The sequence below is a fragment of the Macrobrachium nipponense genome, chromosome 43, assembly GCF_015104395.2.
Source record: "Macrobrachium nipponense isolate FS-2020 chromosome 43, ASM1510439v2, whole genome shotgun sequence".
In the NCBI taxonomy this organism is placed as follows: Eukaryota; Metazoa; Arthropoda; class Malacostraca; order Decapoda; family Palaemonidae; genus Macrobrachium; species Macrobrachium nipponense.
In genome coordinates this window covers 38,592,904-38,606,224 of record NC_061104.1, presented here as the reverse complement: position 1 = coordinate 38,606,224, position 13,321 = coordinate 38,592,904, and the positions used below count along the sequence as shown (strand labels likewise).

The following is a 13,321-nucleotide window of genomic DNA, read 5'->3' as shown; positions in this document are numbered from 1 at the left end:
ACCCATAAGGGATTATTTGTCTTTACAAGGTTACAATATGGATTGAATAGTGCTGTTGGTATTTTCCAAAGAGTAATAGAAAATGTTCTTAAAGTTATACCCTATGTTGCTGTATATTTGGATGATATTTAGTCGACCGGGGAAGAATTTTGACAAAGAAAGAGGGGTAAAAACTTTTACAATGCATAGCATCGTTCCATATGATTATTTTGCAACATGTGACTCACAGCAGATAGGTCTCGCATTGGGGAATCATTGTGTTGGAAGTTGGGGTAATAATTTTGCTTGTAAAGGGTAGGTGGGTCCTCATATTGAGTCGGAAGCCCCACCTCCTCCTCCTCTACATTGGGGCAAAAACATTTACGGCAAAATTTTTACCCGGTCGGCAAATTTTTTGCCCCAAAATTAGGGGAAAAATTTTGCATCACTGACAGTTGTGATGTATTAATAGTTAGAGAGCTGCTGCTAGATTTCGCGAGGCGGTTAGCTATTGTACTGCAAAATTTGAATTGGGTTTGACAGTTGTAACTGGTGTTCTTAACCAGTTTAAGGACAATTACCCAGGAACTGAATGGGCCCATGGATTCATAAACGCCATAAGCTACGACTGAAAAAGGGTACATCCATGCAGGTGGACAGAAAGGAAAGGACAAGTGGTCCTTCATCATTAACAGTTTTTATGATGTAATTGAGAAAGAGGTACGGGACCTACAGCTACAGGACAAACCTGGCCACATCTAAAATCTAGAGGAGACGTCGTTTCCTCTTCATTCATCAAAGACACACACTTGGGGTTATTGGACAGGAAACAATAAGAGTGACTGCCAGCAGTGGAAGACAAAATATAACTGTACTGGCAACCATCTGTGCTGATGTCTCTGCTCTGCCTCCCTGCATTGTGTTTAAAGGAAAACGGCTGATGCAGCAGGGGATTCAGGAACAACTCCAAATCAAACAATTTATTGTGTAAGTGACATTGGGTGGATGACTGCCAAAGTATTCCATGAATTCTTCGTCAAATTTGTTGAATTGACAAAGGAGAAAAGGCCAATTCTCCTGATTCTTGATGGTCATGTGAGTCACACAACTCTTGAAACTGTGAAGCTGGCAAGAGATGAGCAGATCAGTATTGTTCTCCTGCCTCCTCACTGCACTGATGTGCTACAGCCATTAGACAAAGTGTGTTTTGCACCTCTGAAGAACTATTATGACCAGGCACTCACATCATATGAGCACACATCATGAGAACCAGTCTCATGACAAAAGTTTGTTGAACTCCTCACTTCTGTGTGAGGCAAAGGTTTGTCTGAGGAGACCGTACGCAAAAGCTTCTCTTCTACTGGAGTCTTTCCAGTTGATAGACACAAATTTGATGTATCAAGGCTCAGCAAGTCAAAGGTGGAAGCAAACAATCGGTGGATCCTTGCTGGTAAACCTGAGACTGAGGAAGGCATTACTATTATACCGCCTACTCAAGAAGAGGACACAGGGAATGCCATCATGCTTGGTACTTCAAAGCCAAAAAATAGTACAACACTCGGGAAAACAAGTACACCTTTGCCCCCTGTAACAGATCCCTCCCCTTGTTCATCTGGAAAGCCTGGTTACACAGTTCCATCTGATAGTATTCCAAAAGTGTGTCAGCATAGTGAGTCATGCTGCCTGTACCCTCACAGTCTTCAAGAACTTACAGAGGCAATTGGCAAGGCTGCACATACCAAGAAGTCCATGGAACAAATCATATCTGACCGGCAACGTCCCCATAAGGCCAAGAAACCTGGAAAGGAGCCACAGTTCTAACACACGAGGAAGTCATAAGCAGCATTGAGGAAAGAGAGAAGGCACAGAAGGAAAAAGAAACTAAGAAAAAGCAGAGAAACAGAGAACTAAAGAAGAAGCAACAGCAGGGAAATAAGACCACAGCTCAGAAAAGTGGAAGAAAGAATGCTGCTCCTACTGATGATGATTCATCAAGTATATCAAGTGGAGGCTATTGTTCAAAAGACTCTCGTGGTTCATCTCTGGATGTGAGCTTCGACAGGATCTCGCCAGAGACTGGCGATGAACATGTAGATGAGACTACTGGAGAGGCTGAGTTACAAAGATCAAAATCCACTGAAGACACAGATGTAGCAATATCAGTGCAAATTGATGATGAGTCTATAAATAAATATTTTTGCTGTGGTTTATACTGAACCAAAGAAGCAACATTACTGGGGAAAAGTAACAAAATTTTTCAGTGAAGATGACAAAGCGCCAGTGAATAAAGTTGAAATGGTGTTCCTACACTGCAAGACTGACTCCTCCATTCCAGAAAAGTAACATGGCAGTGGCCACCAGTGGAGGATAAACACATCATAGACACTGATTACATCTTCATGGGGCCATGTTCCCCTGACTTGTTAAAGAATGGTTCCTACAGATTTGATGATGTAAAGGCAAACGACCTCTTGAAAAAACTGTAGCTGCACAGCACTAGAGGTTATGAATTAATATGGTTACGGATACATGATTGCTGAATAATTGAGGAATTTGTTTTAGTAAAAAGTTTTCGTTTCTCGCATTTATGCTTTCGTTTCATACAAATGGTCTAAGTCCAGTGAGGAAAAATTTTTCCCCATAGGATGGGGTATAAATTTTTACACTTTGGGGCAACAATTTTGCATGAAATTTTTTTACCCAGTGTGTGCAAATATTTTACCCCAAACCTCTGGTAAAAAATTTTCCCTATTTTCTCTATATATTTCTTTTGTGTTTCGCGGAAGACCTATGGTTATGTTATCATGGAGTGTAGAAGATGTCTAAGTATTACACTGAGGTATTCAAATCTGTCCTAATAAAATAATTAACACAGGAGATCTCTCTTTTCATTTTGGCAAATTTCTTACCCATACTGAAGATGACCATTTGAAAACACTTGAATTAGTTTTGCATAAACTTTGTTCTAGTGGTTTAAAGTTAAAGAAGGATAAATGTTCATTCATGAATAAAGAAGTTCAATATTTAGGTCATAAGTTACATGCTGAAGGAGTACCTACCCACATGCTTCTGATGAAAAGGTTAAGGCTATTGATCAGTTTTCTGTGCCCATGAATAAGGAAGAATTGAGCACTTTTAATGGGTTGGTTAAGTGCTACCATAGATTTTTACCCTCCATTTCTAATGTAATGGCACCATTGTATGCTTTAGTAAGGAGTAAGTCAAATTGGTCTTGGAGAGAAAAAGAAAATGAATCATTTTTAAAAGCTAAGGAATTACTTAAATCTAATACTTTACTTGTACATTACAATCCTGATGGATCCTTATTCTTGACTTGTAATGCTAATTTTCAGGGTAATGATAATTTTAAGGTTACTAATGAAGGTCTTGAACGATCTTATTTCTCACATAACTCTGAATCCAATTTTCAACTGAATGAAAATATTGGAGCTAATGTGCAAGATTCTGGAAATACTAGTGAAGTAACTGACAGAGTTAGCCCCGTGAATACACCTGTTGTGAGTTGCCTATATTTTTATAAGTACTTGCATTGTATTATTTTATACTTTTGCTTATGTGTTTGTAAGATCTTTCCTAAGGCGCGGAGGGGTGTGATGTATTGAAATGTTAGTTTCTGTTACTGAGAATCAATACTTTTGTAATCATCTACTGTGTACCATGTGTATGTTTGTCAGCCAGAAGAGTAGAATAAATCTTGAAAGATGGACGCCTAATTTGAGTCAACCTCCATGCATGCAGCCACATACCACAATACATGCATGTACCATATCTGTGTATGTGTATGCATACGGGATATGTATTTGCGCATATTCTATCATCCTCTTCCCGGAGGTCGAAGTATAATAACAATAATGATAATATTAATAACATTAATATGATAACTGTGATAAATATTACTGTTATTATTATCATTATGATAATAAAATCATTATCAATACTTTACATGGCCGTGTGCATAGGAAAAAGAGAGCATTTTAGATAATGATTTTTTTCATTGGCTAAATACCTGTCTTTATCCACAAAGATCCTTCGGCCGTGTGGCATATTTCGTGGATTACTGAACTATACTTTACGTATCCTTGAAACTCCAGGGTAACAATGGTTTTCGCAGGGAGTGAGAAGTGGTGCACATTCCAAGTTAAAGGAGACGTGAATTGCGCCATGGAACCGTATTACACAATTAATATTCTCATTTGATACACATTCCTTTATTGCGCTCTACTTTGGTGTTTGAGTGTGTGAAACAATATAAGAGTACCATGTAGTACTACTATTACCAGTACTACCAACAATGAGTCTTCATTCCTAAAGTATATGGGCTGGGTGTCTAGCCCTTAAACGCCGACTGGACGTATTTTACGTCGACATTTTTTGTCTCTCGGGTGTCAGACTGGACGTATTTACGTCGACATACAAAAGTTTTTTTAAAAATTCGCGGAAAAATACTTTTAGGCCTACCAGCCGAAAACTCTTGAATCACGCGCCTTGGGGGATGGTGGGAGTTCACGGATCAAGGTGTTGTTTTGTTTACAATCGTTAGGCAGGCGCGCAAGCGCGAATTTCTTTCTTGCTGCACTAAAAAGTATCTGTGACACATCTCTGAAATTATTTCGTCACTTTGACATAATTTTTGTACCATTTTAAATTAGCCGTTACATAGAGTATTATATATGAAAATGTGCGCATTTTTATATAGAATACAACAAAAAGATACTCATGATTGTAGCTTTTATCAGTTTTTTAAGATATTTTTCTATAAATAACGATAAGTGCCAAAATTTCAACCTTCGGTCAACTTTGACTCTACCGAAATGGTCGAAAAACGCAATTTTAAGCTCAAACTCTTATATTTTAGTAATATTCAATCATTTAACTTAATTTTGCAACTAATTGGAAGTCTCTAGCACAATATTTCGATTTATGGTGAATTATGAAAAAACTTTTTCCTTACGTCAGCGCGGTAACTCTTCCGAAAATAATCATACATGCGATTGTGGTAATGTTTGCACCATTTTAAATTAGCCGTTACATAAAGTTTTATATATGAATGTGCGCAATTTCATGCACAATACAACTAAAACAACCCATGGTTGTAGCTTTTATCAATTTTGAAATATTTTCATATAAAAAATGATAAGTGACAAATTTTCAACCTTCGGTAAATTTTGACTCTACCGAAATGGTCGAAAAACGCAATTGTAAGATAAAACGCCTATATTCTAGTAATATTCAAGCATTTACCTTCATTTTGCAACAAATTGGAAGTCTCTAGCACAATATTTCGATTTATGGTGAATTTATGAAAAAATAACATTTTCTTTACGTCCGCGCGGTAACTCTTCCGAAAAAATCATACGTGCGATTGTGGTAATGTTTGCACCATTTTAAATTAGCCGTTACATAACGTTTTATATATGAAAATGTGCGCAATTTCATGTATAATACAACAATAAATAGTTGAAGGTTGTAGCTATTCTCATTTTCGAAATATTTGCATATAAATCACGATAAATAGAAAAAAAACCACGTTCGGTCAAATTTGACTCTACCGAAATGGTCGAAAAACGCAATTGTAAGATAAAACTCTTACAGTCTAGTAATATTCAGTCATTTATCTTCATCGTGAAACAAATTCGAAGTCTCTAGCACAATATTTAAATTTATGGTGAATTTTAAAAAAAAACTTTCCTTCCCTCCGCGCGCGGATTCTCCGCCACAAATCTCCGAAATGCGTAAGTCCCATTCTCGGAATATTTGCTCCGTTTCATATTAGGCATTTCATAGAGTTTTATATATGAAAATGTGCGCAATTTCATGTAGAATAAAACGAAAAATATTTGAAAGTTGTAGCTTTTCTTATTTCCGAAATAATTGCATATAAAAAAATATATATATAAAAAATTCGACATTCGGTCAACTTTAGCTCGTCAGATATGGTCGAAAACTGCATTTTTAAGCTAATATTCTTACAGTATAGTAATATTCAATCATTTTTCTTCATTCTGAAACATATTGGAAGTCTCTAGGACAATATTTAGATTTATGGTGAATTTTTGAAAAAATATGTGTTTACGTAAGCGCGTTACGAATTCATGCATTATTTTGTGATAATATTTTCTCTGTGTTGCTTTCTATCGTTTTACAATGTGTTATATATCAAAATGATCGCAATTTAGTGCACATTACAACGAAAAAAAAGTAACTTGTTACCTTCAACCGTTTTGCGCACAGCGCGATTTGAATACAATTATATATGAAATTTCGTTTTTGCGCTATCATATATCGCATTATTTATATATGATAATGATAATTTTTTTCATTTCTGATGGTTGCATACTAAACTCCAAGCAATGACAAAAAAAAAGGAGCCAAAAATGAACTCTTAATCTTGAAAATAAGCGCGCTGTGATTTTTGAAAAAAATATTTTTTCCGCTTACGCGCTCACTCTCAAACCCCTCCGGCACTACGGGAGTCATTTTTTTATTTACCGCTCCGGCGGTTAAGGGCTAGTCAAGTACGTCATACTAAAGTATCAATGAGTGGGAGGGCCTCCAGTGACATTTACTAGCCTCTATCTACGGGCCTGCTAGATTGAGCTAAGTTTCCCTTTAAATTTCTTTGATTTACTCTGACAAGTGCCTTAACTATCAACATTATGCATCACTGCATATTTTTGCCAGTTAGGCTGTGGCTTCAAATACCCATTTCCAAAATACGAGCCATATGCGATTCTTTGGTAAGATTTTATCGACGAAAATCAATTAGAAACGGCCCTGAAATGCACAGTAGTCCTATGTAGGCTATTTACTATTAACTTAGCGTACTAGGCTATTTTCTCATTTAAATATAATACAACGTATGATCTAACGAAATATCTTTTGAAAACACAAAACAAATCTATAAAAGGTGTCTTTGCATCTTAGGACCATCCCAACACTAAAATATGATAAACTGGTACTAACGTCGTTCGAGGGTGCACCGAACTCACCTTCCTCCTTTTATGGGATGTCCTAGCCCTCTGTCTTTCGATCCCCAATTTCACCTTCAGGATTTGACTCGTATCTAAATTCCACTCTACTGTTCCTTCCAATAACTTTTCTGTCTCTTCTCCTACATGGAGTATGTGTTGCTTCTCAATCTTCATTAATGAAGTTTTTCAACCGGTATCAGGGCTGCGCACTCGTAGTAGCGGCAAGTGTTTCAGAAACTTGGAAAACTCTTCAACTTGCAGCAGACCCAAACTGGTTGCTGTGTCATCATCGATGTTTATCACATCGAAATCAGCAGGGCTTTCTCTGAACTCCGAAGAACGTTTCAAATACAGTACCTACAGTTTTTAAGCACTCCAACAAGCTTATTATAACACCACATTTGGAAGCACCAGAGTACACGACTGTAGGAATGAAGGGATGAAATTTGGGGCGTAGGCCATGACCCAGAACTTGAAAAGCAGGGCGGGGGAGGGGAAGGATGCCAAATCAGCACCATAATCAGTTGAATAAAATAAACACCGTTTAAGTACTAGTACTGACTACTACGGATCGGACCTACAACATCTGAAGCAGCTACGTTCGGCGCATCCAAGGATTCGCTGATTATCGTTAAATCACTTTTTGAAATTGGGACGTAACCTGTTTTCCCGCGCGCACAATTTAACTACGAAGAAATCGCCAGATCCGATAAGTTTATTTGCTGTATCGTGTTGATAATGATATCCTGGTGTATATGGGTTTGTCACCTGGGAAATTTGAAGTATTAGGTAATTGGTGTCGAGCTTATATTTAAAACTGACGACGCTTAAGAGAATCTTACTAAGACAATATTTATGCCTTATACAAAGAATTCTTAGATATTCGTTGAAAGCAAAATGCTGTGATATGTCTTTACACACACATGCGCGCGCGCACACACATACACACCTATATATATTCATATATGATTTATATATGTAATGTGTGTACACTCGGCAAGGAAAGTCAGGATACATTTTTCATTAGCTTTCGTTCATCGAATTTCCCATTTGTTTTCACTGAAAAGACATAATCTCGCAAAATTTACTCTAGAATATGAATTTAAATACATTGCAAATTATATCACCTAAGTTTAAACTGCAAAACAAAATCGTTCAGATACTTAAAAACACGATATATGTCCGAAGTAATAGAAATTTCTCAAATGGATTCCTTCATAGAGATCTGGTAGACAGAATGTGAATTTCTGATTGTAGTACTATGTATCACGACGACAATATTTACTCTTTTTCCTTCATGAACGGGAATATTATTGCATCATCGTAAGTGGTGAATGTAATTATTTTAGCTTCTACAAATTTATGTTTGTATTCCAATGGCAGTCAATGTTGCGACGGCTAAGGTAAGAGCCCAAAAGCTTTAAGCGGGAAAGCGCAAGTCATTGGATACTGGCTTACGTACGGATTTTACACTTTGATTACTTTGACGTTGATATGGATCGAATGCTAGTTGCTGTTTACAAAGCTAATGTCTTTAAAAATAAATTTTTATTAAGGTTAAAGTAGCATGTCAGCTCAAAGATTTTCTGGCTATGCTCCCATTACAAAGCAATTAGTAGTTAGCCTACACGACTGCATTACTTTGCCGCAAGGCTGAAAGATCTCCCAATACATCAGCATTTTTTGCACGATATAAAACTTTAATTGTCTGTGCAATACATATTGAGTTATTTGTGGTAATAGATATTTTCACTAAACACAGCTTTTTTCGTGAATGATTTTCAAAAGTACAGACTATATCAAGAGAGCAAGAATGACCGCAGCCTGTTTGAAATTTTCCACGTCTTTTTACAATCTGAATGTTACGGCAACTGTCGAATAAAGTCATGATTAGGGTATGAATTTCATAGAAAATTAACTTCAATACTATGATCCTTCAAATTTTATCTAGCATAGTGCAGCACGATCTTGGCAGCTACATCACCCTGTTTCCCAGGTATCTGTGTATCGACTCACCGCTCTTTCTTCTGCCTTTCCCGTCACCAGTACTATAATTCTCTCTCTCTCTCTCTCTCTCTCTCTCTCTCTCTCTCTCTCTCTCTCTCTTCACACTTCTAAAACATACTTTAGAAATATATATTAGCACTCAATCTCTCAAAGAAAATATAATAAAATTAAATAGTTATAAATAGGCCTCTGCTTTCACGTAAGCACATTCTGCTCTCTCTCTCCCCACTTTTAAAATATATTTGAAAAAATATTATCACTCAATCTCTCAAAGTAAATATAATGAATTAAGTATCTCTATAGAGAAGCCTATGCTTGCGCGCTCTCTCTCTCTCTCCCAAGTTTCTTTTCCCATCACCACATTCTCTCTCTCTCTCTCTCTCTCTCTCTCTCTCCACTTTTGAAACATTTGAAAAAATACTATCACTTAATCTCTCAAGGTAAATATAATGAACTAAGTATTCTATCGGTAGGCCTATGCTTGCGCGCGCTCTCTCTCTCTCGTCATAATATTTCATTCTTTACTGTAGTTCCTCACGATTTCCACAAGTACTGGCCTAATATTAATAAATTCTCTCATTGACTACGATCCGTCTCCAATTACGCATGAATTTTACGTCAGTTTAGTGTCAAACATTACTTATAAGTAAGGTTTCACAGTAGGTTTTAAAAAAGGATGATCGATATTCTACCCTGAACGGAGGTTACCAAACCAACATTAAAGAATAATATAGAGCCTGTTTCTACATTCAAGTGTAAATGATTATAGGACTTTACAGAATCTTTATGGTGTAAAGTTAATGGAAATATAGAAAGCAACAAATGCTATGATTTTGAAGCTCGGCCCCCTTTCTAGAGTTGCCAGGTGTGGCATTATTGAGCAATATATGTCCGAAGATTTAAAACAAAAACTGTATCCTGACTTTCCTTGCCGAGTGTACGTGCATACATTACTTACATACACAAAAAAAGACTTGAATGTGCATAAGAATGACGTCAGTTTTAGACGTGAAATCTGCTATAGACTGTTATAGCTGGTTTGAGCTGGTTCCTCAAACGTTTGAGGCTTGAGCGAAGGCATTTGAAGACCCTCTAACCACGAGGCCGCAAGGGTCACGCGCAGCAGAAGGGTACCGGAGGGAATGATACTCATAGCTGCGAATGTCAGGTTACATTAAAAGTCCTCTTGTGTTCTGACGAATGTACCATCTCTTGTTTTACAAGTCGACGTGAAATCACATAATCTATAGGTCAATTAATTTTGTGTTCAGATTTTATTCGGTTAAATACATGAAGATACACTGAAAATTGTTTGTAGCCAGATGACATGGTATTGTTATATTATTATATTATATATATAATATATATCTATATATATATGATATATATATATATATATATATATATATGTTTATTTATATCATGTTTGCACTCATGTGATCATTATTATCAGTATACTATGACCATCATTATCATTACACTACAACTCTTAAAAACGACGTCTTATCCTCATCAAAAGACGACAGCACGACTTGGCAGACAGAGAGAGAAGGGACCTAGCAGTTGTGAGGACAGACATTCCCGTCCAAGGCGCAGACAGAGTAGTCCCAATCGCAGATGAGAGCCACAGGATTGAAGAGGAGTCCTGCAGGACACTTCTCCTCCGCCTGCATGTATTTGCCGTCGGATCCCTGGGGCGATGGGAGAGGGACACAATAAGAGAAATGCGACAAAGGAAAGTAGTTGATAACTGAGCAACAGTGAATAGATGTGCGCTGTTGTGTGTCTTGTGTTGGCTATAGCAACTTTGATAGACATGCTCACTCACACGCATGCACACACACATATATATATGTGTGTGTGTGTTTGCATTTATGTATGTGTATGTATATATGTATCTACATATACATATATATGCGTATTTATAATATATATGTATGTATGTGTGTGAACATGTCTATAAATCTCCTTGTGAAGACTAGATAGCCTACACATGATGCAAAATAGTACACTTGCTTCTGCTCAGTGTATATATATATATATATATATATATATATATATATATATATATATATATATATACATATTTATTCATCTATATGTGTGTTCTCAACAAAACAGCCAAGCTAAGAATCAAATAGACATCCCTCCATATTTCCATGGAAAAACTCTCCCACGCCCAAGGATGTCTTACTATACTATCACCTCGTAACGGCATTTCATTCATAAATCCCATTCTATTCACCCGCATACAATTACTAACCCACTTACTACTACTCTTCAGTTTACTGAATTCATTCATAAAACCGCCCCCATTGCTCACTTCTGCGCACGATTTCATTCATAAAACCACTCCCGTTACTCACTTCTGCGTTCCTTCATTCATAAAACCATTACCTTTATTCACTTCTGTGTACGATTTCATTCATAAAACCACTCCCATTACTCACTTCTGCACACGATTTCATTCACGAAACCATTCCCTTCATTCATTCTGGGCACGCTGGCTGTCATTCATAAAACTACTCCACTTACCTCCGCGCACTGGAAGTAGCGAGTGCAGTCTTCTGGATCCGGATTATTCCCTGGGTGTTGGCAAATGCCCTCTGGTGGTGGGGGTTTGTAGGTAGTCTGAGGGCCCACAGATATGTCAGGGGACTGTTGGAGAGACGGGGAAATATGTTAGTTAATGAGAGTAGCAATTTAGGGAATGAAGATAGGTTTGGGCGGTGAGCCGAGGGCATGAACGATAGCTTATAATATATAAAGGTAGTACTAATAATAACAATTTTGCAAATGTAACAATAATAGTACAAAGTTAATAATAATAATACAGACATAATAATGATAATAACAATACAAAGGTAATATAATAATAATAACACAAAAGGAAAGCCACGACGAAAGCATAACATCATCTCAGACAATGAGGAATATACAATAGACGACTAGAAAACAATAAAAAAAGACAATGAAATAAAGACAAGCATCCTCGTCCTTCGACACAGAAAAAGAGAAACGATAAATGAGAGAGATAACAAAGTAATAAGGAAAGAGAAATAGGCTAAACTGATAAAAACCAATATAGGGCCCTGACATGCTATCTCTCGAGGTCATCAGATTTCTCATTATCACCAAATCGCCGGGATTTCGTAAGTTCGTTTATGAGAATCATAAATGTTTATTGTCCTTGATTTAGGTCAGAGCTCACCACAGTAGGGTGGGTTCCTTAAGGGGTTAGTGCCATCAGTGTTGGTATTATTTGAGGTTCTTTACAGCGTTTCTTCCCGTGGCCCACAGCTGCAACCCCTTTCATTCCTGTTGCTAGCGCCTCAGTGGCGTGATCGGTATGGCCTTGGCCCGCCACTTCGGTGGCCGCGAGTTCGATTCTCGGGCATTCCACTGAAGAGTTAGAGATGTGTATTTCTGGTGATAGAAGTTCACTCTCGACGTGGTTCGGAAGTCACGTAAAGCCGTTGGTCCCGTTGCTGAATAACCACTGGTTCCATGCAACGTAAAATCACCATACAAACAAACATTCTTGTTGCTGTTACGCCACTCATATTCTTTCTTCCATCTTTCTTCTCTCAACCTTCTCCTAACAGTTGTTTCATAGTGCAACTGCAAAAGGTTTCCCTCTCGTTACACCTTTCAAACCTCCTTTATTCCCAATTTTCCCCTCAGCGCTGAATGACTTCATAGAGTACTGTCTTAGTTTTACCAGACCACTGAGCTAATTAAGAGCTCTCCTAGGGCTGGCCTGAAGGATTGGGTATTTTTCCGTGGCTAGGAACCAATTGGTTACTTAGGAAGGGGACCTGCAGCTTATTGTGGGATGCGAACCACATCGAGAAATAAATTTCTATCACCAAAAATCAAATTCCTCCGATTTCGCGTTGACAGAGCGGGGAATCGAGACCTTGAGATCGGTGGTCGAGCACGTAACCGACTCGTCCAACGAGGAACTGAAAGTCCGAGCTCTAGGCCTTCCGTCTACATCTCATATTCCAATTTCTATTTTCTGACGCAGGAACCAATGCAATGGCCTCCTACTGCAGAACTTGGAGAAAGGCTATCGGGAGGTCGGAAGAACCTGAAAGAACGACACCAGACATCGAGAATAAGAGGGAAAGTGATTCTTAGTCTCACGTTTACTCACCAGGGTTGTCTGGGGTTTGGGCGCCATCGTTGGGGGCTGGGGGATATCGCCCCCGAGGAAGGTCTCGTAGAGGGTCTTCGTCAGGTGGAAAGTGCGGCCGTGGCATTTGCCCTTGAAGTCGTCCGTCTCGATGCTCCAGATCATGACGCCTGCGAGACCTTTGTCTCGGATGTACTTAGCCTAG

General features: G+C 38.0%; 2 protein-coding genes across 2 annotated transcripts in view; both read right to left on the bottom strand.

The window, feature by feature from the left end:
- LOC135213667 (solute carrier family 23 member 2-like) overlaps positions 1-7,160 on the bottom strand; it is a 92,914-nt gene extending 85,754 nt beyond the window's left edge. Inside the window, exon 1 of the mRNA XM_064247728.1 lies at positions 6,990-7,160. Within this exon, the coding sequence (XP_064103798.1) occupies positions 6,990-7,145 (156 nt within the window). The 5' untranslated portion in view covers positions 7,146-7,160. The remainder of the gene's footprint in view (positions 1-6,989) is intronic.
- A 3,219-nt stretch (positions 7,161-10,379) lies between these two features.
- The window catches only part of LOC135213666 (chitinase-3-like protein 1), an 11,858-nt gene continuing 8,916 nt past the window's right edge, over positions 10,380-13,321 (bottom strand). Inside the window, 3 exon segments of the mRNA XM_064247726.1 lie at positions 10,380-10,669; positions 11,514-11,636; positions 13,138-13,317. Coding sequence (XP_064103796.1) covers positions 10,535-10,669; positions 11,514-11,636; positions 13,138-13,317 — 438 coding nt within the window. The 3' untranslated portion in view covers positions 10,380-10,534.